We start from the raw sequence: 24,339 nt of genomic DNA, 5'->3' as shown, positions 1-24,339 counted from the left end.
ACTTGCCTTTCAATGACAAGCATCATAGGCGCTTCCTAACATATTGTTCATTATAATGTCCTTAATCTCTCCCACTGCAACAACATCGTAATGATAATATTCCTAATTAAGGAACAGTGGGCAATATGCAAACTGATACTCCAGAAGAAAACCCCTGTACTTGTCCCTATTCCATACAGTATCAGATAACAAAAATAACACAGGTTCTAGCAATTAGATCTTCTTAGCAAAAGTGTCCTACAGTAGACTGAACATCAGTCTCTTGACTGGAATTTTAATTTTCACCAGTGGGATTCAGAAAAAGGCAGGGAACTTGGCAGTGGGCTTCTAAATCAGACACTGCTTAAGTTCTAATACCTTACAGCAGACAAAATCTACAAGCAGCAAGGATGAAGCAAATGGTTTCAAAGACAGGCAGCACTTAAAACTGACTGCTTGATCTTCAACCCTTATCAGCAGAATTAAATCAGCCATCAAAAACAGCTTTTAAGAACTACAGTGTTCATATTCTTTTCCATTTTTTTCCCCTACAGGAGCCACAAAATTGTCATCTATCTCTGAATACAAGGAAAGTGCACTGACTTTTTTTTTACTCTTTTACATTTGACTGAAGAACAAGCAGCGAAAAGCACCTCTGTTTAACACACATGTAATTTTTCACTGCAAAAAAAATACTGTTGGAAGTAAATTTTGCAAATAACACAACTCCACGTCCCTGAAAAAGAAAATACTTCTCACATAACACACATTTCCTTTTGGAATATTTACAGTGCGCTGCACATTGATGGCAAAAGACACTGAAACACACATTGCAAGGTCCAGCTCTTCTGTAACAAAAAGGTGAAAGGAGGAAAGAAAAAGGACATGAAACAAATATATAAATAAAACTCCACTTACTAAATGCACAGCTTCATTATACATGTTGACTTTCAGACATTCTTTAAGCTGACGAATCATGGCTTCTACAAATTCCCCGCCAAAATTGTAGTTCCTGGCATTCAGCAAGCCCACCAATGTCGTGTAAACAGTAAGCTTTTCTGGTAGCAGACGTGCGCTGACACAGAAAAAAAAAAACTGGGTTAGTTGTTTATTCATCATGTGCCAATTGGCCACTGCACAGTATCTTAGAATCTGCCTGTTGTAAGTCAAACTTGCCTCATGAGAAAATCAGAAAAGACAGCTGCTACCACTTTCTAGTACTAAAATATTTGCTTTTCATTTATATCTAATTGCTGGGTATACTGGAGAGTTGGACAAGTAATATTAGTGACAGAATTTATCGCAGTAATGCAAAAAGTTGGTTTAAGTTCACAGTTAATAAGTAACGTTATAACACAGCATAGGGAAGGCCAGGTCCTACTGTAAAAAAGTAATTTACCTCTACCATTTTTGCATGCATGTAAGCATACTATAAGCAGTGTCCGTCTGCTGCTAGGGAAGGAAGTGCACTACTTACTTTTTAATAAAAGTACTGCTACAAAATAAAGTTTAAGTATCTGCAAAACCTTGGCATAGGCTATATAGTCTGCACCACACCCTTCCTTCGGACTTGTGTTACCTCCTACGACAGACTCTGCACAACCCTTCCCTCAACACCACTCAGTGACCCTGACACAGCACCTCTGCTCCTGCACTTTGTGAGAGAGAGGAAGGCAGCCACCAGAGCGCCTGGTTTCTGCTCTTCACGTTCCCAGCTCCTCTCCCCTAGCAAATGGGCTTACAAAGGCATGAGCACATGACTACCAGGGGAGAGAACGTCGTGAGAAAACATCGCAGATAACACAGGTAGCTGTTACCAGCCACTTTGCTGGTCTTAAGCATTTAATGTGAAACAGGATTTTGCCCGGAATAGCTGTGTTCCCACAGCTACTGCAGACCAGTTCTAACGTTTAACGTTTTTAAGCCTTTATACACATTTCAAGCACATCCCACATTCCCAAACCCTCTCAATACGTACACAGTACACAGTATTCTTAGTATCTTGCTTTTGTAATTTGGCAGATCAGCTTCCAAAACACCAGCTAGGCCCTCCAGGTTGCTCTCCAAAGATGAATTACTCTAAAATGGAAAAAAAAAAAAAGTTTCATCAACCAAGCAAAACGAACTAGTCCAACGCCCACATGTAAGACAATGAAGTTGGACAATAGCATCCTTTCACGTCGCCTAATTTTTCAGGGCAACAATTCCGTTCCATCAGCAGCAAAGAGCTGCTCTCGCTTGCCTAAGAGCTGCACCCGACCCCCCTGCTAGGAACTTCAGTGTTCCCCCGAGATGCAAGATCTAACGTCACCTCAGGAACATCCCGGTAGCGCGGCGGAGCACTCATTAACAACTCAGCACGAAGGAAAACACCTTGTTTTTCAGAACATCATCATCTTTTGTTCTGCCACCCTCTCCTCCTCCATCAGCCCCATTATCAGGACTGGAAACTTTATGCCGCAGGAAGACCAGTTAATTTTTCCACACCTTTCCCAGGCTAGAATCATCAGCACCATCTTTAGATACAATAGTAGCCATCCCCTGGCCGTTTATCGCCGATTGGGAACCACTACACTGCGATTTAAGCTCTTACCCGCCACAGCACGTGGCTTAGCAAGAAAAAAAAAAAAAAGAAAAAAAAAAAAAAAAGGGCAACCTTTTATCCATTTCATAAAATAATTTTTTTAAGGGTCGCTTTTACAGACAAAGTGCTCCTACACCACGCACGGGAAGGAGAGAGGGCGAAAGGAAACCAGGTTTTAACTCTTCCCGAACTGCCGGCCCACCTACCTTCTCTCCCACTCTGCAGATGAGCGACTCGAGCCTCTCCTCGATCTCCGACGGCTCGGACGTCCTCCGTCTCTTGTGGGGCTGCCCTGCTCCAACAACACACCGAGCACAGCGTTACGGACGCCGCAGAAACCCTGCCGCTGCTCCATCCCGCCGCTCCTCCATCCCGCCCAAGCCACCCTCCCTGCCGGGCCACCTCGGGGGGGACGCGGGGCTCACCATCGCTGTCGTCGCTGTGCCGCCGCCGCGACATGGCAAGGAGCAGAGGAGAGGAGCAGCCGGGAGGAGCGGTGCGGAGCGCTGAGGAGCTGCGAGAAGCACTGGGCCGAGACTCCTCGCGCGGGCCGACTAAGCGCTCTGCTTCCCCGCCCTCGGCCGCGCTGTTTCCGGGGCGGGCACGGCCTCTCCAGCCCACTTTCCAGTGGAACACGAGCTCTTCCGGGGCAGGCACCAAGAGAGGGGGAGGAGGAGAGCGGGCGCTTCCCGGCGGAGAGGCGGAGATGGTGCCGGGCGAGGCGGCGCCGCCCGGGCCGGGCTCGCCGCGGGGCAGCGCCGAGGGTGCCGCGGCGGGTAGGAAGCAGCGCGCGGCCGCCCGCAGGAAGGTGGGTCGGGGCCGGGCCGGGCCGGGCCGGGCTGGTCGGGGCCTGGGCCGGACGGCGCGGTAACCTCGGTAACGCGGACGCTTGCGCTGCGTTCCAGGCCTTTTCCCTGTTCGTCAAAGCCAAGGAGGTGCCGGCCGCGTCGCGGGGTCCCGGCGGCGGAGAGGGCGTGCGGTGGCGGTGCTGCCGGCAGGCGTTCGAGGAGCTGCCCGGCATCCACAGGCACGTGGCTCTGCACCACTCCGGAGACGTCGGGCGGCAGGCGGGGCTCGGAGCGGGGCCGGCTGAGGCCGCAGGCAGCCCCGCGGGCGGCCCGGCGCCGGCGGGTAGCGCGGCCCGGCCGAGCCCGGAGATCTCCTGGGCGCTCCCGGACACAAGCCACGTCAGCCGTGATGATCTGACAAGGTAAGGGAGCCCCTCGCCGCTCTGAAGCTCCAGGAGTGCCGTATTCGGCTTTGGTCGTCTGCCGGTAGTACTGCTTATGATAGTCAGTCAAGAGACACCTCTAAGGTACAGGAGGAGTCTTCCTCAATATCTGGATCTTCAGATTCTTTTGGTATCCTTTATATAAAGAGTTAGATCCCGTGCAGTTTTTAATGGGGGATTGAGCTATCTGAGCTATATCATCCTGTACTGTTAAAGCAGGCCTGTATGGATGTTCTTTGACAGCTTGGGTCTGTAAGGAAGGACCGCAGCAGAGAAGGGCAGAACAGCAGGATATGCTCTGCACGGGTTCTTTTCTGCTGTTCGTTCAGGTTCCTGAAGGGCTCATTTAGTTATGAGGAAGGTTCACAAGAGCATTTTGGACTGTGACAGAGTTCAGTTTGTGCTGCACAGAATGTGGGAACACGCAGTCTCACAAAAAAACGTTGTCTTTTTAAATTTAGACAGCGCAAGTGCTTGAGTTTTCAAGTGCTGTTTTGGCAAAGCGAGCATTTAATGGCTTGGTTGTGTGCACAAAAGTCAGCAATTCTTGTGTTCTGTATGTGGAGAGAGCATATGGTAGGCCACTGGCAGTGAGAGTACAAAGTTCACTTTATTACTAGACCCAATTAGAATTAGAAGCGTGGGAGGTTCTTTTGGTTAATATTCCTTCTGTTTGAAATAAATCAAACCCAGTAGTGCTAATGCCTCCAAAGTTTGTTTGAGGGTTTTTTTCCCTCTACACATCTACCAAAAGAAAACTGCTTTTTGAATGGTTACTGCTAATAGTATAGTTTTGTTCTTTCTTAACGTTATTTTTCTGTTTGCTTACCTTTGCCATGCTGTGGGCAGCCAGGTGGGAGATGTACTTCTCTATTACTGTTACTGTGAGGTGAGGGATCCGGAGAAACTCTGTGCTTGGCAAAAGGCTTTGTGTCAGCATCTGCATCTCACTGGCAAGGTAAGGCTTGAAGCAATGGTTCTATTCTTAATGAAGAAGCCCCACATCTTTATTTAGTGCAGGATGATGGGTTATACAGAGAACCAGGTGTGTTTTGCACCAGAAGGTGCTAGTCTGTTATGATCCCATTAAGAGAGGCACTCAGACTTGGTAAGATATCTTTTAGAATTCTGCTTAAGAGCTATCACAATAAAGGAAAAAAAATACAGATAATCTGAAATCCCTTTTGATACAGGGAGCCCTGGGCTGTGTGGCATTGAGTGAGCCTCACAGGCAGCACACAGTACGGACCCTATCCTTGCAAGAGCTACCCCATTTCCATCAGTTTTACACATGGAAATAGGAAGATGAGGTTTTTTATCACTCCTGCCATCAACCAGAATGGATATTCACATGAGAAATTCGTGGTGCTTTTTTTCTATAAAGGCAAGGAGATGAAAGTGGATTAATCACTGGTGTCAGCAGGGAGCTGCACGCAGGTGTCTCAGTTAGCATTAGCAGGCTGGGTGTATCCTGTGGCTCAAGGGTACTACAGCACAGTGCAGCCTGAGGGCCAAGCTGCAGGGATAGCATGTCTGGGCCTGCTCCACTCACTGGTCACCTGTATCCTCCCTCCTGGTGCACAGTGGGCTCCCAGTCAGAGTGGCTACATCAAGCTGTAAACCATACTGTTGGGAATTAGGTGAGAGCAGCCAACACCTTAGACCACACCATAATGTTCTCAGCAGTTCTCTTTCCTGCACAGTCTGTTCCCTTCATTCCTGGCAGGCTAGACCAATGATGTGAGTTGCTTGTGTAGCTGGCCTCTGGATGCTGTGGGAGAAGATGAATTTTAGCCTCACAAAGCTGATGTTCCTAGGCTGTCTGTGGAGAGAAGGAGGGCATTGTGGAGCAGGAGGCTCCTTTTGTCTGTGACTTGTCTTCCCAAGTAGCTTGTTGCTCTCTGCCAGTGGTGCATCAGCACAGGTCTGGAGGTGAAGTGTCATCATGGGTTCACTTCTTTTTCTGCTCAGCTCTCTTGCCCGGTAGTTGGTGTTTTGCTCGAGTTTTTTGCTTCTTTTTTTTTTTTCCATCTCATCTCCAAGACAGGTACCACATTTACCTTCCCAATCAGTTGGGTTTTTTCCTTGCTTTTTATATTCAGACTTTCCCCCTTCCCCCCATCCCCACTTCAGAGCTTTTGTTCATTTGTCAGTGCTGGAGATAAAATGACTCATCCTAAAATTTAATATTAGATACAATGTTATGCATATTCACATTGTCTTTTTTAGCTGTGTGAGTCGTGCAGCACAAGCCTATTGTTCTTTCTGAGGCAACTTCCAATGGGAATTCTAATGCTGACTGCAGGATTTGCAGACAGCAATTTCTCTGTTTATACAGCATTTCTCTGTTTATTGAATGGATTTCTCTGTCCTGATGTGATTCTTTTAAAAAGGTTGAGAAGTGATTACTGGATTGTTGAGGGCTTTTTTCCTGTTTATTTTCTTTATGTTCAATTTCAATCTAACCATATTTTCCTTCCTTATTCAGTAGTCTGTTTTCTGAACATACTCCTGTGCCTGCCCTTTGTCACCCAGTCATATTTTGCTGATTTCACTCTGATCTCTTTTGTTGGAAGTAAGGCTCAGCCCCAGCTTCTCCTCTTGCCTTCTAGGTACGAGTTGCTTCAGAAGGGATTAATGGGACAGTTGGTGGAAGCAAAGTAGCTACCAGTCTCTACATTAAAGTTATGCTTTCCCAGCCTCTGTTCAAAAACATTTTGTGTCAAGAGGATTTCAAGGTATGAAAAAATAATTTTTACATAGACATTGTTAATGCGGGTAATTTAATTTTCGATAAATTAGTAGATTCCTTCTTGACAGTATTACTTCTGCCGTAGCAGTTCTGCTCCCCCACCACTTACCTGAGTCGGTGGATCTCAACCATACCAAAAATATTTGCTGGTTTTTACCAGAATTGGGAGTTTCCATAGGCAGTGTTAGCAGCTGCTACAAGCTTTGGCAGCTATGGGTGCAGCTACAAAGCCCCCCAGTACAGGTGAGTGAGGGAATGTGCCTAAGCCCCAGCATTCTTCAACAAGCATTTACTCCAGGCTGGGCAGGCATCATGACGTACACTTAGCCCAGCCAAGTGTTTGCACACTGTCCTCTTCATCCTGCTTTGACTGGAAGCAGTACTACTGCAGATTTTGGTATCCATATAGGTGCGCTGTCAGTTCCATGGATTGGGTATCTTCCGGAGAGAACACACAGAGACTGTCAAGAGGTTTCTTCCTACTCCACTTAGTGCCTGGCTGGAGCATACATACTGATTGCTGTCCTCAGATGATGAGGGCAGCAGTGGCTGGTGTACTGTACGGCATTTTGGTAGGCTTTGGCTGCCAGCCACTGTAGGTTCTGGTTTCTCTGCAAGGAAGGAAGGCTGCTGCTTAAGCAGCAGCTCTTCTCCACACAGTTTTATTTGCAGGGAGTGCTATTGCTTTTTCATAAGCAGCTAGATCAAAGGATTTAGTGAAACTTGTGAAACTCAGATTCCATGCTGAGCTGCAATGATGATTCAGTCTTGGCTTTAAAAGTGTCTGTTATGCTTGGCTGAATTTCAAGAGAAGTTGTGTTAGTTACAGTCATATGTAGATACAAAAAAAACAAAAAACCAGGGATGGAATTTTACCCCAGCCTTGGCAATACCTTCAACCTTGCATGATTTCTCTGGGCACCAGTGTTCAGGCATTAGTGGATGTCCTGGTTTAGGGCAAGTTTGGGAGATAACCCCCAAAGGGGCTTCTCTACAAAAAACAGATTCAATTGCCCCTCCCTCCCCAACCGGTTCGGGAGAAAATATCTCCTTGGAGAAAAAGTGGAAAGAAACCTGTTTATTAAACAATAGAACCCAAACAATATTAAACAATAAAACTTCTCACTGCTCCAAAAAAAAAAAACCTCAGAACAGTCCCCTCCCCGGGTTGCAGCTTGGCTCACTCAGTTTCTGATCAGTCTCTCTGGTGCTGGAAACGCCGCGGCCCAGGCCCGGCCAAGGGGCCTCAGGTGGAGCTGCCGGTGCTCCTCTGGGTGTTCAGTCCAGAGCAGGCTTGAACAGATCCAAGAAAAAGGAAAAATCACAGTCCAGGGAACTTCTTTGCCTCAGCTAGCTAAAACTAACTAAAAGCAAAAAAAAAGGGAAAAAAAAGGAGCTCTGTCCTGCTGTCTGTCCATCCGCAGACAACACAGTCCAGGAGCAGGAATATGGAGGAGTGAGTGCAGTCTGAAAACAAACTGCGCGCTACTTCCCTCCCCTCTTCACTCTTTGGAAGAGAGTCTTAAAGGTGTAAAACTTATTATTCAGTATAAACAGAACAAGACGATTGGGGATAAAAGCGTCATATAGTCAACCCAGGACAGTGGAATATACTGTTTGCTGTCTCACAGTTCCTCCTGAATGTTGTATGCCCGAGTGAGTGAGGCTTTCAGGTTGCTGTGCTGTGAAGACATGGGATAGAGGAGAGAGAACCGTGCTTGGAGCTAAGCTATAAACATGCCCAGTGGCCACTACAGTTGCTGCAGACTGATTTCCATAACAGTTGGAACACTGCTGCACAGCACTGCACTTTTCTTTGTGTGTTTATTTACTTGATGATGCCTAAGCTATGTCTCAGGCTCAGCCTGCAGAAATTCTCAATCCCTATAGCCTGCAATGGTGGTGCCTACCAACAAAGGGCTTACCAGGACTTCTGAAGGGGAAATCCCACGCTTGAGTTTGAGAGGAGAGGGAGGTGCCAGCCTGCGCTGTTTACAGATCTTGTGTCTGGCTGACGTCCCATAAGTCTCTGTCACATGCATGAACATTGCAGTAGACATCACACGCGTCACGACTGGTGGCACAGCTGTGCTTGTGTCTGTGCCAGAGGGATGAGGAGAACTGCAGGGTCTGCAGAGGGAGCTGCAGGGCCTGCATGTGGCAACACGATCCATTACTGCAAGACATTATTTAACATTCCTGTCATGATCAGCATGCTTTTGTAGGGGCCTCAACTTTCTCACGATAAGTGCTAGTAACATGTTGCTGATTAAGATTTGGTCTACATCCCTGCACTTCCAACCAAATGCTGTCTGTCTCACGTGCAGTCATTGGGCCTAAGACACCTTCTTCCAGATCATGTTAGGGCTCCACTGCCTAAACTTCAGGATTTAGAGCGTGGATTTCAGCAGGAAAGACATTTCTTTCCCTCAGCCACAAAGATACTTTCATATTCTAATGATCTGTAGAATTAAAGTGAGTGAGTAATTTAAATTTGGACACCAGGCAAATTTTGGTGAGTTGTTTTTTTATATTTGATTTCCTAGAGCAGTGCAGGAGGAGCTCATTGTTTCCCAGATCTTCGAGTTGGAGTATTCAAAGAAATTGTACCTATGGGCATTGATCCAAAGATACTGTCTTATAAGGAAACTGGTAAGTTTATGTAATGAAAAATAAAGTTTCTCACCCAAGTGAGAGATGAGTGACAAGTAAAATCCTTCATCAAAAATACTTCCCTTTGCACACTCACCAGGACACAGAAATAGATACAGAAATTGGTATATTAATGGTAGTCAAAAGCTACTGGTGCAGAGAATTTGCTGGCCTAGATTTTGGCAGCCAAGTTTATAGCTGCCTCAGAAAACTTCAGGTTTTGTGGGAGGGTTCAGATGACATGGAGCAGTTACCTTGTTGTGGGGTACAGACTGCTAACTTGGCTTCACTCGTTTTGGCACCAACAGCCGTGCTCCTGCCTTTTGCACTAAGCAGATCCAAGTTCTGCATGAGCTCCATCTGACTGCATTTGTTTTGTGCTAACTGTAGCTGCTTAGTGTGGATTACACCTGATAAGGTGCTCCTGGCTGTGGATTTGCTTTAAGGACGCTTACATAGGTGGTAAGCAGGAGCACAGCAAATAGCAATTAACAGAGCAGCTTTGGGCTTTTTTTTTCCACCAAGAGGTTTTGTTGGTGCCGAATTTCTACAGCATCTTTTTGTGGATTTGGAAGAGAATTATTTTTTGATCCCTTTTTTTTTTTAATTTGTGGGCTGTATGTTTGCCTATTTTTTTCCTTTTTTGTCCCTTTTCCTCCTCTTTTGCAGCATTTTATGGAGATGGTTCCTATTACTCTGGCAGGTTGCTTATAGGGGTATTTTTTAATAAAGTAAAGGATTTTGCTGGTGGAGTTTTTTAGTTTTTCAGTAGATTAAGAATCCTAAGCCCTGAAATTGAGAAACCTCATGTAAAATGAAGTTGTACTGAATACATGTTTATGGAAATTTTCTATTGTTATCAAGAAGAGTTTAATTAAAAAAATTGTATTTCTGCACCTCCAAGTATAGTGACATATGAGCAAAGAGAAGTGGCACATGTCACTCCCTCTTCTGCAGCTGAAAGAGTAGCCAGGGAGATGCAAGAAGAGATCATAGAGATAAGTAGCTGTCTTCTGCTTCTTCCATTGTATGGAAGAGTGTTGTGATTTCTTCTATTTGCTGGTAGAAAGCCAAATGTGGATAAACTTGGCTGATTGAGTTGGGATGAAAAGTCTTGAGAATAATCAAAAGTTTTGCTTGGAAATCTGAGGAGAATCTGGATCACTGATCTCATTTGTGACATTGTTTCATCGTTTTATTTTTTGATCCCTTTCTCCCCCCCTTTTTTTTTCTCTCTTTTTTTTTCTTTTCTTTTTTTTTTTTTTTTTCCCCCTTGTTTGTTTTGTTTTGTTAAAGGAATCCATTTATCCCCTCAGGAATTTCATAGAGAAGTAGAACAGTATTTGTCTCAGGCCACTCAAGGACAAAGCGATACCATCTTGCTGGACTGTAGGAACTTCTATGAAAGTAAAATAGTAAGTGCCGCTTGCCTGCTTCTTTACAGGTGCTGGGGTGAAGTATTTACGATTGTGAGGGTGTAACCTTACTGTTAGAAGAGATTACCTACTCCAGATTGACTATAATGTGTACAGAGTGCAGTTTAGTAATGAATATTAGACACAAGCAGTAAAGGACCTGCCCAGCAAATCAGGATATGGAGCCTGTCTGGCCAAGTGCTTATACAGTGTGGGGCAGAAGGAAAACCAAGAGGTGCATACAACATGAGCATGACTGTTTGAAGTAGCATAATTTTTAGGGATGTTTTTTAGGAATTTTTGTCTTATCCCATCTGTCAAAAGGAAAGGGGCATCCTGCTGTCACAACCACCACCCCTCATGCACTGTTGTGGTTTGTCCTCTTTCTGACAGTTCGGCTTAGCTCTCTCTTCTTTCATTAAGGAGACTTGGTGTGTCCAGAATCCTCCTACAAATTTTAACATATGTTTTGATGCATAAATGCAGCTGAGGAGCTGCCTAAAACAGCTGCAGTGAGCTGAATATTCCAGCCCAAGGGTTTGTTACTTCCTGTGGTTTGAGGCACAGACCTCACCAGTAACAGTGCTTGTAACCAGTTGCATGGTCATGTGTTGTAATTGCAGGGACATTTCCAGGGCTGTCTGGCTCCAGATATCAGGAAGTTCAGCTATTTTCCAATCTACGTAGATGAAAACCTGGAGCTTTTTAAAGACAAGCGTGTCCTAATGTACTGCACAGGAGGGATTCGTTGTGAAAGAGGCTCTGCTTATCTCAGGAGCAAGGTAAGATGTCATTCTGAGGGCACAAGTGTCAGGGCATTGAGGCTGCTTTAAGGGCTCCTGTCTTTTGTCTTGCTGGTGAATTGTTACTGTGCACAAACTGCTGAATGCTCCGGTGGGGAGATAGTTCTGACATGTGCTTGTCTCACACTGACTGTCAAGGACCTGGATAGTTGAGTGTGGCTCAGTATGACCTGCGTGGACTAGTGTCACAGCAGTGAAAATAATTACATAACCCATTTCCTGAGAAGAGATATGTGTAGGACTGTTTTAGGAGGGCTTGAAAATACTCTGCAGTGTTTCCACAGACCGTCTAGGTTATGCTCTGTGGTCAGTACTGCACGGCCTGAGCATCTCACAGTGGTGAAAATTAGCCAGTCAGTGCTTTTCCCAGAACTAGATCCAGCGCATTGTATTGTTCTAATTGTGTTTTGAAATTTCCATCCCATTCTTCTCCTGGATCCTTCTCTCAAGGATCAAGGGAACAGAACACAAACGTTCTCCATAGATTTAAACCTTGTGGTTCTTTTTTCTGCTGCATCAATGTGAACCCTGCAAAATTCTGCTTCTACTAAATGTTAACTAAATAAATACTGAATAACAAGCAGCAGTTCATGGAGATTCAAAAGCAGCAGACCTTCCTCAGGTGAGGAGGTTTCTAGCTCCCTTAGTGTAACATTAAATGAAGAGTTGGGTTCATTCCAACAAGCCAGCATTGTGCAGTTGCCCAGTACTCCCTGGTGGCACTACCTAGAGCTGTGGCTGCACATGCTGCCATCTGATGGTCACTGAGAGGCTGAGAGGCTGCTGCTTTTCACTTACCCATGGCACTTAACAGCATTTGCTTTGGGAACTCTGGCACACCACCTCTGATGTGGTCTCCTTCAGTTTTTCTGCTAATATGCTTTAAACAGGCAGTGTGCAGAGAGGTTTACCAGCTAAAAGGTGGAATTCACAAGTACCTAGAAGAGTTTCCAGATGGATTCTACAGGGGGAAGCTGTTTGTATTTGATGATCGTTACGCCATTTGTTCCAATGAAGATATCATCTCAGGTAGGACTAGATAATGTAAGTGTAGAAGGCTGGGAAGCTATTGCAATAATTTCAAGAGGTGTGCAGGACAGGGACAGCCAAACTGGCCTGTGTAGTTCTTCCTCATACTTGGTTTGATCTCATAGTGCAGTCACTTCTTGTGATGACTGTCAACACTATATGTAAACATGTACATGTGCTTTACATGTGCTTTAACATGTAAAACAGAAATGAGAGGAAAGGGGGTCACTAACAAGAGTTCACTAAAACAGGAGCCATAGGAGGAAGTATCCCCTGCAGATCAGCTCTGTTATGAGCCCTCTGCACCTATGGAGACATATGTCCAGCACTACACCTGTTGTTACCACCTGGTTGCCCACAGTGCTGAGTAGACTGTGGCTGGCCAAGTGGCCAAAGCCTTAAATAGTTCTCCTGCTACCAGCAGTCCTCTGCTTCAGCAGTCTCACAGAATATCAGCAAAAACTTCCAGATATTGGGAGAGTAGTGGCACTATGCTCTACAGCAATTTATTATTTTCATGCTTAAGAAATTCTATATCCCATGGAATTTCAGTGGCCTCTAGTCGTAGTTGTTGAGAACATTGTCTGATCTTCTGGCTGGGATTGCTCTTCAATTACTGCTGTTAAGTAATCTCTTATTTTGCTATTAGTTGCTAGATACAAGTAGCTGGAATTTGGCTCTAGCCCTTCTTTTGAGGAAGCAATGCTGGTTTTTTGCTGAGTTGATAACTTCTTGAGCATAACCTCCCCTTCCTCCTCTGCATTTACTCTATACCTCTTGAAGGAGCCCAACTTGGTATGGAAACAGAACACACTCTGGATACATCACAGCCATCCCTACAGAAGTTTCAAGGGGGAGTGCTGTGATATGCACCTTCTTGGTACAGCTAAAACTAGGCTTTAGCTTCCAGTTAAAGAGTTAAACCCCATAATGTTCTGGAAGGACTCTACCAGGACTGCAAATGGCACCCTGTCTGCACAAGCCATTGTTTGTAGATGGAAGAAGTTCCATGGTATCCCCCTCCTCAGCAGGTGACATTCCTGCATACTGGCTTAGTTGCCACCTGCATGTCTTTCTTCTTCTCTTGTCAGTAAGAATCTCTGTATTTGTCTATTCAGAACTAGAGAAAGCACTAGTGAGCTACTCTTCTCTTTTCCAGAGGGAAAACTGTCTTTAAGTATGTCAAAAAAGATGTTCTAAATTGAACTAGATTCTAGAAGATCAAGCTAAACAGGAACTAAAAACCTGCAGTAGCCACTTAAATGAGAGCTGGCAGCCCCATGGTGCCTTGGCAAGCCCTCTGCAAGGGAGCAGCCAGAGCAGTATGGGTGTTAACTTTTTCTTTTCCTCCTCCCTCCAGCATGCCGATACTGTGGGGTGCTGTGGGACCAATATAAACTTTGTTCCAGTCAGCACTGCCGGCAGCTTGTCCTGACATGTCCAAGTTGTTGCAACAAAGGTCTTACAGCTTGCTGTCCTGTTTGTCAAGAGAAGGAGCTCAAGGTAACTTCAAGGGCTTCAGGACAGATACTTAAGGAGGAATGTGAATGTACAAGGAGACGGCCAAGGGTACCAATTGAACATGTTCCATCAAGGATGCTGGACACAGGAAAAGATTAAGCTGTTTCATTGGTTAATCTGGCATGTGCTCATGTAAAGGGCTTCTGTAACCAGATCTCTATCTGTTAATCAGTTAGGTTTGGAAATTATGAAAATGTGTCGGCTTGGAAAGTTTTGTTCATATGCTGCCTTTAAACATAGAATATGCCCTGAAAACCATCCATTACTTGCCTGTAAATTACCAGAGTGCCCGATTCATCACTAGCACTACAGGACTCCTCTCTCTGGGTGCAGTCTTGTAGTGTGGCCTTTATCATGGGGATTTTGGAGCAGAGTATCTGCAGTGTGACAGAGCTGCTCACAATTCAAAAGAAACTGAAGGAATTCAAGAACAATTCCATTTTTTTCTTCCTGCATGGAGATCAACCTTTCTGACCTCTCCAAGGATCATGCATCTGCTTCAATAGCTTGTAGTAAGGTGTGCAAACAGCAGGTTTATCAGTTTGGTGTGGGTATGTGACCAAATTAGATCCTGAAGATATATTCCACATGCATGCCATCAACCTGCATCTCTTGCTTTATAGCAGTGAGAAGCAAGGTGATGTTACCTGAAATTACTGGCTTAACTCCTGTAAAACTGGCTGAAAGCAGCATAAGGAACTGGAGCAAAGGCCCGGAGACACTGTTTGCCTAGCCATACTTGTGTGATGTGTAGGATGAACAGCAAATCCAATCTTCTCTCCAGTGCTCAGTCTCCCTGGGAACTGTTATTTCTCCTCAGCTTGTCAGTGTATGAAATAGGCAGGGCTCAGCTCTGCTTGCACTAAAAAAAACTAACAGCTTGAACCATGTTAAAACAAGCACACAAAGAGGGGAGCACAGAGACTGTCAAAATACCAGCATCATGGCACTGGAAGTGATGCATGTGTGCATAAATATCAGCAACAGCTATGAGGAGACGTCAAGATCCTTTATCCAGGTTAAATAATTCAAGATCTGGGAAGCATTTGTGCTTTTTAAACATGAGTTGAGTTTTTTAAAAACTGAAGATGTTTATGCAATTTCCAGCACTTGTTAGTGGAGGAATTGTCTTTGAAGGGATCTACTGCAAGTGAGCTTAAAATACTGCTCCACGTGCTGTATTGTGTGCCTGATGCTGTCGAATGTACAGAAAGGATTTATTAATAGCGCGGAAGATGTGTCTTGACTGAAAAATGTCTTTGAAATTTACTGTCATTCTGGGAACTAAACAGTGAGTCATTAGGACATCAAAGTCACTAGGTTTGGGGTTTTTTACTGGCAAATGCTTTTAAAGGCGAGAAAATAGTTTCTTAAGTTTCTGCAGTTGCTTAATGACAGGGCCATTTTATTTGCATATGGATTGTACCTTTCTCCCATGGTGCTATTAATTCAGCAAGGCCTCACTGTTAGCTTGACTAGCAAGTTAAATACATGGGCATTGGTTCCATTAAAGCCATGACAAACATTTCTTCTTGCTTCCAGTATTGCTACCATGAAATCAACGGTTCACCAGCTGTCCTCACGACAATTCCATTAACAAGGCAAAACCCTGGAGCTTAGGAGTGTTTCCTTTGGGAATCTTTCTAGGATAGTATTTAATAGTAAATCTGTGAACAACCCACCCTTGAGAAGAAATTAGAAAATTCCCATCAGTAGGCACCTTAAGCAGGAGTCTGAGCAGTGCCAGTGTCTCCCTGGCTTCCCGGTCCCCGCTGGCTGGTTAACCTCTGTGGTTTTGAGGACTGGAGTATTTGTGAAGAAACATGCAAGTTCTACTTGCAAGTCTGGTCTAAAGCACTGATGGGGAGTGCCCCATGATCTTCCTGTGTTAGGCTAAAAAGAACACAATTTTGTAATTCAGTCTATCAGCAGGTCTGGAACACTGTAATCAATTTGTAATGCTGTTTCTGTATCACTTATCAGTACAGGATGGCAACAGCTTTATTTTATATGTAAATTTCTGAAACATCTATGATAAATAACCTTTAGTGCTTCCATTATAATTTTTTAAGTACTGCACAAATACACTTCACAAACTATGGTGGAGGTGCTTAATTCTGCAGAGATAAACACTGAAAGTAGCTAGTCTGACACATGGTAGACCTGGCTACAAGGTACAATTCTGAGAGCTCCTCACAGCTGGAGATTCTACCTCAAAGGCAGAGGGGAGCCATGAGGCCTCTCCTGGTCCTTGCTGCAATAAGGTAAGGGAGGAGAAGGATTTGAGATGTACAGATGGAGTCCCAAAAAGCCATGTTCTCTCTGCTGCAGGGAGCAGAGAAGAGGATAAGAGACCGTTTTAGCCTGTTTTTTGCAAGTTAGCCCATAAAGGGCTCTCTGTCCTGTTTTCTGGGTTTGTTTTGTCAGATTAATACAAATAAGGACTTGCCATGTGAAAAGCTATGTGGTGGCATCCAGGCATCTCAGTGGTAATGCCTGAGAGAAGGCACATGTGCTCCAGGAGAGGGAAGAATTTTCAGCTGGATGGGCTGCAGTCACCAGATGGCTTTTCCTCCCTTTTCCCTGGGAGCTGCTGGGCCAGATTTGCAAACAAGGATACATTTGCTCCTAAGTATCACCATTTTGTAGCTCCATTGCTGCGCAGCTTATAGCCTTTCACCACACAGCCTGATGCTTCAGCACTGCCTGTCTCTGCTGCACCACCCTCAGCTGTCAGATGCATCCTGCAGCAAAACAGCTCTGTGAGGATCAGCCAGGGAACCTGGGATGATCCTGACAGCTTCATATACCTTTGGGCTGCAAGGTTAATGTGGATGCTGCTACAGTGAAACACAGGACAAAGTTCTTATCTTTTTTTTTTTTTTTTTTTTTTTTTTTTTTTTTTTTTTTTTTTTTTTTTTGTTAAGGGCTGTAGTAGTATGCTTGTGGTAGTGCTCCCTGGTCTGCAGATGCATCTCCGTGCATGTCTGTGCTTCTTAGTACCACCAGGTCTTTCCAAGATAAGAGTCATTTACCTTCTGAAACCAAGGGAAGAGCTGAGCCTGTGTCATGCAAATCTATGAGTAGATGGCTCAGCTGAAAGTGAGCCATCAGAGCTCTAATTTGATGATTCAGTTGGCCATTTCAAAGTCTTCACAGTGCACATAGAAGGAAGTACTTTTTAAAGTCTGCCAGTTTTTTCATTTTAATATGTTTTCAAGTATTTTTATTCCACATTCATTTTCTCATACAGAACTTGCACAGTGGAGGAAACAAGCTATGGTGAAGCATTTTATATGACACATTTATTAAGATTTGGAGAGCAACAAGTATGTTTCCCACATTGCTGAATAGTGTTCTCTGCTTCGCTGGTCAGAGCTAAATCATCAGCAGTGTTTGTTCACAATCTCTGGAGAAATCTCTGGGACTTTTGCCAGAATATATGTAAAAGGCTGAAAAACTTCACTCTCTAACAGACATTTAGAGGTAGACTTCTATCAAGAGAGAACATTTTCTAGGATGTGTCTTCTGCCCAAGATTAAGGTTTCAGTACAGCAATGCTTTTTCCATGGAGACTTCTTACTGAGCAGGATCCCACCCACATTAACAGTGGGAGTTTTGGATGTGCTGGGTCCAGTCTACTGCAGGTCTGGGAGACCCACAAGCCTGTGGGGAATTCCTCCCAGGTTAGATGATGAGTGTACACTGACAAAAAGCTGTGAGATCATACGTAGTGTAAGTTCAGATTTGGGGTATTTCACTTCACAGCTTTAGGGCACAACATTTATTCTTGCATTTATGTGGACATAAGGGACAGCAGTAATTCCTAGCAGAACAAAATTTAGTTAATGGACATGGTCATCTAGACAAAACAGCAAAGGGAGAGAATTTGACCTGTCCGCAGTGAATATCTGGACAAACGCTTTTAACACTAGGAAACTGAAGGAGTCGGGAGTAGAAGAGAAGGTTCTCATTTGCTGATTAGTTTGGCCATCTCTGGGGATTAGGGTTTGCATCACACCTCTAAGAATGACTGCTTCCTTCACATGTGCATGGGATTGAAGGATATTCACCCATCTAAACCACTTGATTTTTGAGACTGTTTTATATTTGGTGGCCTTAAATTCCATTTAATGGGGAGTGGAGATCAGTTTTTTGTAAGAAACACTGGGATGCATTGGACACAACATCTCAAATGATTCAGCAAATGTTGACAAAAAATTGTAACTCACAATTCTTGAAATTAGCCATGTTTCCAGATGTTAGAAGTGCTTGTTAAGTGCTAGTTACTCCTCTGTAGTTACTTGAGATCAACTTTGAAAAATAAAGTATTTTTTTAATACTTTTATAATTTGTGTGAAACAATTGTATCGTTCATTCATGCATACCACATCCTAACTATGAAACACCATGCAGGAATTTTATAGAAAAATTAATCCCCTTTAACACTGGATTGTACTCTAAACTGAGGTTGCATAAAATTGACACGTTGGCTTGAATAGTTTCCAGCTCTACAGAAAACATCAACAGTCCTACTGGATAAAATCTTGATACAAACTACAGCCACTATTTCATTTCAACTGTTAGTGCATAAAACAGAACAGAGGCACCACAAATACTCTGTCAAGGCACTTAATTGCCTTTAGATTTCCACAGTGTAGCACAGATCACTGGGAATGACCTCCATAGACAGGAACTACACTCCAGTTCTGCACTTGGGAAAAATAGGCCCATTCACCTCTGCAAGTCTTCTCTTCCTCACTGAAAAAGAAGAGAAAGAGGAATCAGTCATGGCAACGGAATCATGTGCATGGCAGGCTTGCCTTAACAGCTGTAGAAAGGAGCTGAAAGATGTACTTTCTGCCAGGAAAGAAATAGGATGGCATCAGCTTCTGAATTCCTGCCTTAAGCAGCAGGCACAGCCTTACACAGTAAAATCAAGGAAAAGGAGGTTTTTCTCCATATGCATTTTTAAGGCCAGCAGCTACTTTCAGCCTTAACTCCCTTATTTTGTAGTTAATTATATTTCACAGTTTGTCTTTGTAATTGGACTTCAGCCAGTTCATCATCTGACTGATGGAGAGACAGCAGGAAACAGATGCCACAGTTTTTCCTTTGCTAGTTTTTCAAATTAAAAATCCGCCTTTTCAATTAAAAAAAAAATTAAAAATCTCTTCTTATCCTAAGCCATTTGGCTCCAGTCCTCTGATCATGGTTAACATGGCCAAAAGTCTCATATCTAGTCTTAAAAGTTGATTTATACCTCTTGGCACCTACACTCATGACTTTCCAAGAAAGGTGTGGGAAAAAAAAGCCAGAACAAAAATGTATAAAGAGAATGCAGAAGTTAGCTGATGAAGATGAACATAAAGCCTTCCAAGTTGGTTCACACAGAACATCTTAGGGGATAGAAGGTAAGGGACCAAAACCATGTTCTGGTAGCATCTGATAGGCAAGAACATTGAAGTGGAGCACAAGCAGAGAGCTATTGCTGACAGGGAGCAAAATAAAGGGTTTTTTTACTTATACATTGTCCAGGTGTACAGCTGAGATGCTATTGCCAGAGACCATCAGACCGATGAATATGAGCTGCAAACAAGAACCAAATCAGACAAAAAATACAGATCTTAGTGGCCAAGGAGGCAAAATGCACAACTCTTAGGTGGAAGGCAAGTTGTGAATTCATTCTCTTAACAGCAGGAACAATCAAAATACTAGATTGTAAATGTTTGAGCTGATTACTTTGCATGCCAGGTGCTGCAGAGTCATTAAAAATTATGCTCTGTTCCAAAGGACAGAAAATACCAAGCCTTTCCCAGCACAGTGCTCGAGTGACCGGGTACTGAGTATTTTGTGTGATCCTTGAAGAACTGGTACATAGCTTGGCTGTGCTTCCTAGGATCAGAGTACCGGCAGAAGCAAGATCGATTTTTTTTCCATTTGTTTTTAAAACACAACAAATTAAGCATCTGCCTGCTATGACAGCTGCTGTGTACAGTGTGGTGGGTGTGTTAGCTGCGTTCAGCACTGCTCTGCTGGCCTCGTTTCCAGTGCTCTACAGCAGCTTATAGCCAAGCAATGGAAAGGCTCTGTCACGTGCTTTGGCTGAAATGGCAGTTTGCAGGCTTGCCCACATTTTGCTTCTCAAGCACGTCTAATCACTTCATTGAGGGTATACAGATAACTCAAAGCAATGTGGCTTCCCACATATCCCTAGAAGCAGTTCCAGTTAGTTTTGCTGAGGGGGATGGGCCACATCTTAATTGCTGTTGCAGCGCGTTTTTATACTTTGTAATACTTTGTAATAGTTGGATTTTGTACCCCCTTATTCTCCCCAGATGATGTACCCCTTTTTGTACCCCCTTCCTCTACCTATGTAACCATTCTCCTGTGTTGAGATCATCCCCCAAATCCCCGCCCTGGCTCTCTGTCAGTCACTCAGCATCCCATCCCTTCTATCTAGATCTTTCGGTCAAAGCTGTCGAGTGATTAGCCCGAAGCCAGGGGTCAGCCCCCCAAGGATGATGTTATACGCTATCCCAAATGTCCATCCCCTAAGGCTGTATCCCTGGAGGGTCTTTATTGGTCAGCAAATGTATCTACCCTCGGTTTCCTCCCCCCCTTTAAATGTAACCTTGAGATTCCTTTGTCTTGCTCTGAGCACGGCGCACCCTGAGGAGAGGGACTCCCTGGGGAGCTCCGAATAAACCTTGGATTGGCCCCCTGTTCAGAGTCGGCCTTTTACCCTCCACTGATGTCTCCAGTGTCTCTTCTGCTGCAAAGGTGACTAGCCTAGTTGCCCTCAGTACCCTCGGGGCACCAGAGAGTGTTCCCCCCGCTGTCGGTCACTTCGGGGCTGCCCCCCCGCTGTTTGCCGACCCGGGGCTGGCCGGGGTTCACTGGGAGGCACCCAGAGAGACGGAGACAAATTGCTGTCAAAGTTCAACTCCACTATTTTTCATCTCCTTGTTAAAGTGGGAATGAAGCTGGAGGAAGACAAGCAGTTGGCAGGAATCACAAATGCTAGAAGCTCGTAGCCCATGTGCCACATGCTGTATCACAAGCTCTACTGAACCACAGCAGCAGCTCTTGCTCCTTCCCAACAATGCCCACTGTTACTACAGAAAACATTGCCTGGCTGACAGCGGTGCAGTAAGAAACCAGCTGGTGAAGGCTGCCTTCCTCCTGGAGGGGCAGAGCATCATCAGGCCCTTCAACAGGCACATTCCAATTCATACACATCTTTAACATGAGCAGTTCTGCACTAATCCCACCAGGAATTTCCCACAGGACCCTCCCATGCTTCCCAGCTTTCGGCTAGCCTGACTCACCCAGGTCGTTGTTACTCATCATGGCATTGGAGGCACGAAGCCGGGGACCTTGCTGAGTGAAATGGTACCCGAACTTCAGCAAGGAGGTGTTCTTTTCCAATATATTTGCGATTTCCATTTCTACTTTGTTGCCCAAGGGCTGACTCTTTTGAAAACAGAAAACAGAAAAGCAAGCTGTTCAGGCTAGAGGGTGATTCAGAGCAAGCACTTAGAGGGAAGGGGTGGACATTTGCAGATCTTTCTCTGGACCTGTGTCTATGTCTGACTTGGAGCTGGTAAAACAAACCACCGGCCTGTTCCTGTACACACGCTACAACTGAGAAGCTCCAACTCCTCCAGCGGACATTCCCACAAATCCTTTTGCCCAAAGACTTCATTTCTTGGACAGATTAGTAGATATGTAGAAACCAGGATTTTGATCTCTCAGTCAGCTGTCTCTGAGTTGCCCACAGCTCAGCTGCTTCACGCTCTGTGTTTCTCAGCCTCTGTATCCTGGCACGCTCACTCCCCACACACAGGCCATGTTCTCCTGCCCAGAGCTGCCGCCCACACTCCCTTTACCTGGTTGTCAATGCGCAGCTCCACAAGCGACGTGTTGCCCTCGAGTGCTTCGACAATAGCCAGGATCCCAGACCCAGAAATGAAGTTTGACTCCACATTCAGGCTCTTCAGTGTGCTATTGACCTTCAGCATTTCTGCCAGGGCCTGCGGACAGAGGTGGGCAGGAGGAGCTGGCAGTCAGACAGGCGGGGGCAGAGCACCACAGGGCAGCAGGGCTTCAGCCCCCCTCACCTCCAGAGTACTCCTGGAGGATCCCACACGCTGCCCAGTTTCACTGACACCAGATGGAAGTGCTCTTGGTGGAGTGAAGGGTGTTCCCTGCTGCTGCATGGGGATTCTTGAACATGAGCGTGCTGGAGGCCACAGCAAAACCTCTCATGGACAAGCACTTGGGGCCACCCCACAAGGTGATAGTCCACACTTGCAGCTACCCTGTGACAGCGTCATCTGTCCCTCCTCTAAAGCCAGCATGGTATGACAAGGATGCTGACCAGCACTGGCCCTGCCTGCACTGCACAGGGTTGAGATGCTTCCCATTAAAACATGCAGAGAGAGGAGCATGTCTTGAACAACAAGGGATCTCCACATCCTCCCAAGCAGCATCACAACCATCTGGATAATTTTTGTCTCCTTAGTGGGTAAGACCAGAAGTGGCTGGAATGCTCGTGACATCCCAGACCTGATCAGATCATGCCACTTCAAATATACTGCAAGGGAGGATTCATGTACATGAAGCAAAAGGACCAGAAGGTGATGCCCACATGGCAGGGCTAACCTGCACCCAAAGCACTTTGCTGCTTAGCACCTGCTCTCCCCTAGCCCAGCACAGCACCCCTCAAGCTCTGACACAGCACCTGTCCTGCCTGCACAGGCAGTCTCTCCAGTCCAGAGTGCCTGAATTAATTTAAGAGCAGTATTGCCTTTCAGAAAGTTTCTTTTTCTAGCAGGAAACTGGTGTGCACATGTCTCTCTGTGTGTGTGTTTGTGTGTGTGTGTGTGTGTGGAGGTAGGCAGGGGTAACCTGTGTGATTGAGAGCAAAAACTGACTGCAGTGGTGCTGGAGAAGGATGCAAAGATGAAGCCTGGAAGCCACCACAAAGGCCAGGCAGAATGACTGGCTCCTCCATGTGTCCCCACTGATATTTAAGATCACTCACAGCAGCCAGAAAGACCCGTTATCACCTACAGGGGCCACACATTAGGAGATGCAGAGTCCTGCTTCTGCACAGGTCTGCACACAGAACATAAGAGAGACAGCTGGAACAGAGGTGTGTGAGGGGAGCAGCAGGTGTGCACACCTTTGAACAGAAACAAATCTCCAGAGACAGAGACCAACTGCTCTTAGAAGACGCCACTAGGAGGACATCAGTCTCACGTTCCTTTTCCAGGAGATCCTAGAGGACAAATATGGGACTGCATGGATTAAAGGACTGCACCCTGAAACCTCCATAGATGAAAAACGAAGTGAAGGAACCAAAGCCTGTCTGTTGCTGGCTGCCACTAGTGCTCCTGAAACTGAAGCACCAGCAAACTGCCAGAGGTGCGGAATGTGCCAAACACAACACAAGGTGCAGAAGCAGTCAGTCAATAAGGCTGAAAATGCCTTTCCTGGGAACAGCTCCTGTGACAACATGGGGACAATGAGCTCACAGTACTTACAAAAGCAACAGGATCGTTGCTCCGGGTCCCGACTATGCTGAATTTCTTCACATACGTGTTGTTTTTCAGCGCTTCTGCAAAAGCTTTTAGAGTTGGTATGGGAATATTCTGTGACAAGAAATGAGAAATCATGTGTTAGGGCATCATCTGTATGCAATGAATATGCAATACATGTAAAAGATATTTTAACTTCTCATCAAGGTCAAATCACCAAATGCACTAAAGTAATTTGGGAAGGGGTTGAAAAATGTTTTCACAAGTTCTCTTGCTATAACCAGCGCGTTCTAAGGAGCATGGCAATGTCTTCAACCTATTTTGTGCTCTGCTGAAAGCTCACTGCCTTGATTTGAAGCCACATCTCTGCTCTTTAGTTGCCCAGAAACTCAGCTACCTAGGAACATGGGCATTGTGGGGATGCTTGTAACCAGGATTTGTGAGCCTACAAAGCACTGCTCCTGTGCTCTCTGATACGAATGGCAGCGCTGAGAAACATTCATGTCATGTTCAGAAAATTCCCTCCTACAGGAACTGATCCAAAAATGCCTGAAAATATCTCCTTGTAACACAAATCACAGACACCTCTGACTGCTTTATACAACATCTTACAGGCTAACATTTGCCATACTATGTCTCAGCCCAGAAAAAAAATCCATGCTACTTTTTCTGAGTTCTTTCAAAATCAGTATTTTCACTTATGAAAAACTTTAGATACCCTTTTCAGATGTTCAAATTTTCACCTAAAATTGTAAGTGGCATCCTCACCTTGGACTTCTTGCAACACCATTTGGATCCACCATGTGGAATCATCTATACTCAAAGTCA

The 24,339-nt window shown here is 45.1% G+C and overlaps 3 protein-coding genes across 6 annotated transcripts in view; 1 reads left to right on the top strand and 2 right to left on the bottom strand.

Moving 5' to 3' along the window:
- NCBP1 (nuclear cap binding protein subunit 1) overlaps positions 1-3,117 on the bottom strand; it is a 27,681-nt gene extending 24,564 nt beyond the window's left edge. Inside the window, exons 1-4 of the mRNA XM_041398384.1 lie at positions 2,989-3,117; positions 2,770-2,855; positions 1,958-2,058; positions 898-1,054 (exon numbers count right to left, since the gene is read on the bottom strand). Of these exons, the coding sequence (XP_041254318.1) occupies positions 898-1,054; positions 1,958-2,058; positions 2,770-2,855; positions 2,989-3,022 (378 nt within the window). The 5' untranslated portion in view covers positions 3,023-3,117. The remainder of the gene's footprint in view (positions 1-897; positions 1,055-1,957; positions 2,059-2,769; positions 2,856-2,988) is intronic.
- TSTD2 (thiosulfate sulfurtransferase like domain containing 2) lies at positions 3,021-18,312 on the top strand. Its single transcript, XM_041398385.1, has 9 exons — positions 3,021-3,371; positions 3,469-3,773; positions 4,644-4,752; positions 6,407-6,532; positions 9,093-9,198; positions 10,495-10,613; positions 11,237-11,395; positions 12,307-12,445; positions 13,806-18,312. Exons 1-9 carry the CDS (start codon positions 3,021-3,023, stop codon positions 14,063-14,065), a joined length of 1,674 nt encoding a protein of 557 aa, XP_041254319.1. The 3' UTR covers positions 14,066-18,312.
- The window catches only part of TMOD1 (tropomodulin 1), a 27,714-nt gene continuing 20,536 nt past the window's right edge, over positions 17,162-24,339 (bottom strand). For 3 of the 4 annotated variants that reach the window (XM_041398389.1, XM_041398388.1, XM_041398386.1), the window contains exons 7-10: positions 23,518-23,625; positions 21,859-22,002; positions 21,298-21,442; positions 17,162-18,727 (exon numbers count right to left, since the gene is read on the bottom strand). In XM_041398389.1, coding sequence (XP_041254323.1) covers positions 18,663-18,727; positions 21,298-21,442; positions 21,859-22,002; positions 23,518-23,625 — 462 coding nt within the window. In that variant the 3' untranslated portion in view covers positions 17,162-18,662. The remainder of the gene's footprint in view (positions 18,728-21,297; positions 21,443-21,858; positions 22,003-23,517; positions 23,626-24,339) is intronic. The other variant, XM_041398390.1, reaches the window with a different exon arrangement.

This window comes from Onychostruthus taczanowskii, unplaced genomic scaffold, assembly GCF_017590055.1.
Source record: "Onychostruthus taczanowskii isolate IOZ18803 unplaced genomic scaffold, ASM1759005v1 scaffold145, whole genome shotgun sequence".
Lineage (NCBI taxonomy): Eukaryota > Metazoa > Chordata > Aves > Passeriformes > Passeridae > Onychostruthus > Onychostruthus taczanowskii.
The sequence above is the reverse complement of the archived record's forward strand: the minus strand, read 5'-3'. Positions and strand labels throughout refer to the sequence as shown.

Bases quoted from the DNA above. Each gene is read 5' to 3' on its own strand.
- TSTD2 (XM_041398385.1), top strand. From the start codon at position 3,021: ATGGCAAGGAGCAGAGGAGAGGAGCAGCCGGGAGGAGCGGTGCGGAGC. The intron at 3,774-4,643 runs GTAAGGGAGCCC...TGCTGTGGGCAG, and splicing joins AGCCGTGATGATCTGACAAG to CCAGGTGGGAGATGTACTTC. The intron at 11,396-12,306 runs GTAAGATGTCAT...TGCTTTAAACAG, and splicing joins CTGCTTATCTCAGGAGCAAG to GCAGTGTGCAGAGAGGTTTA.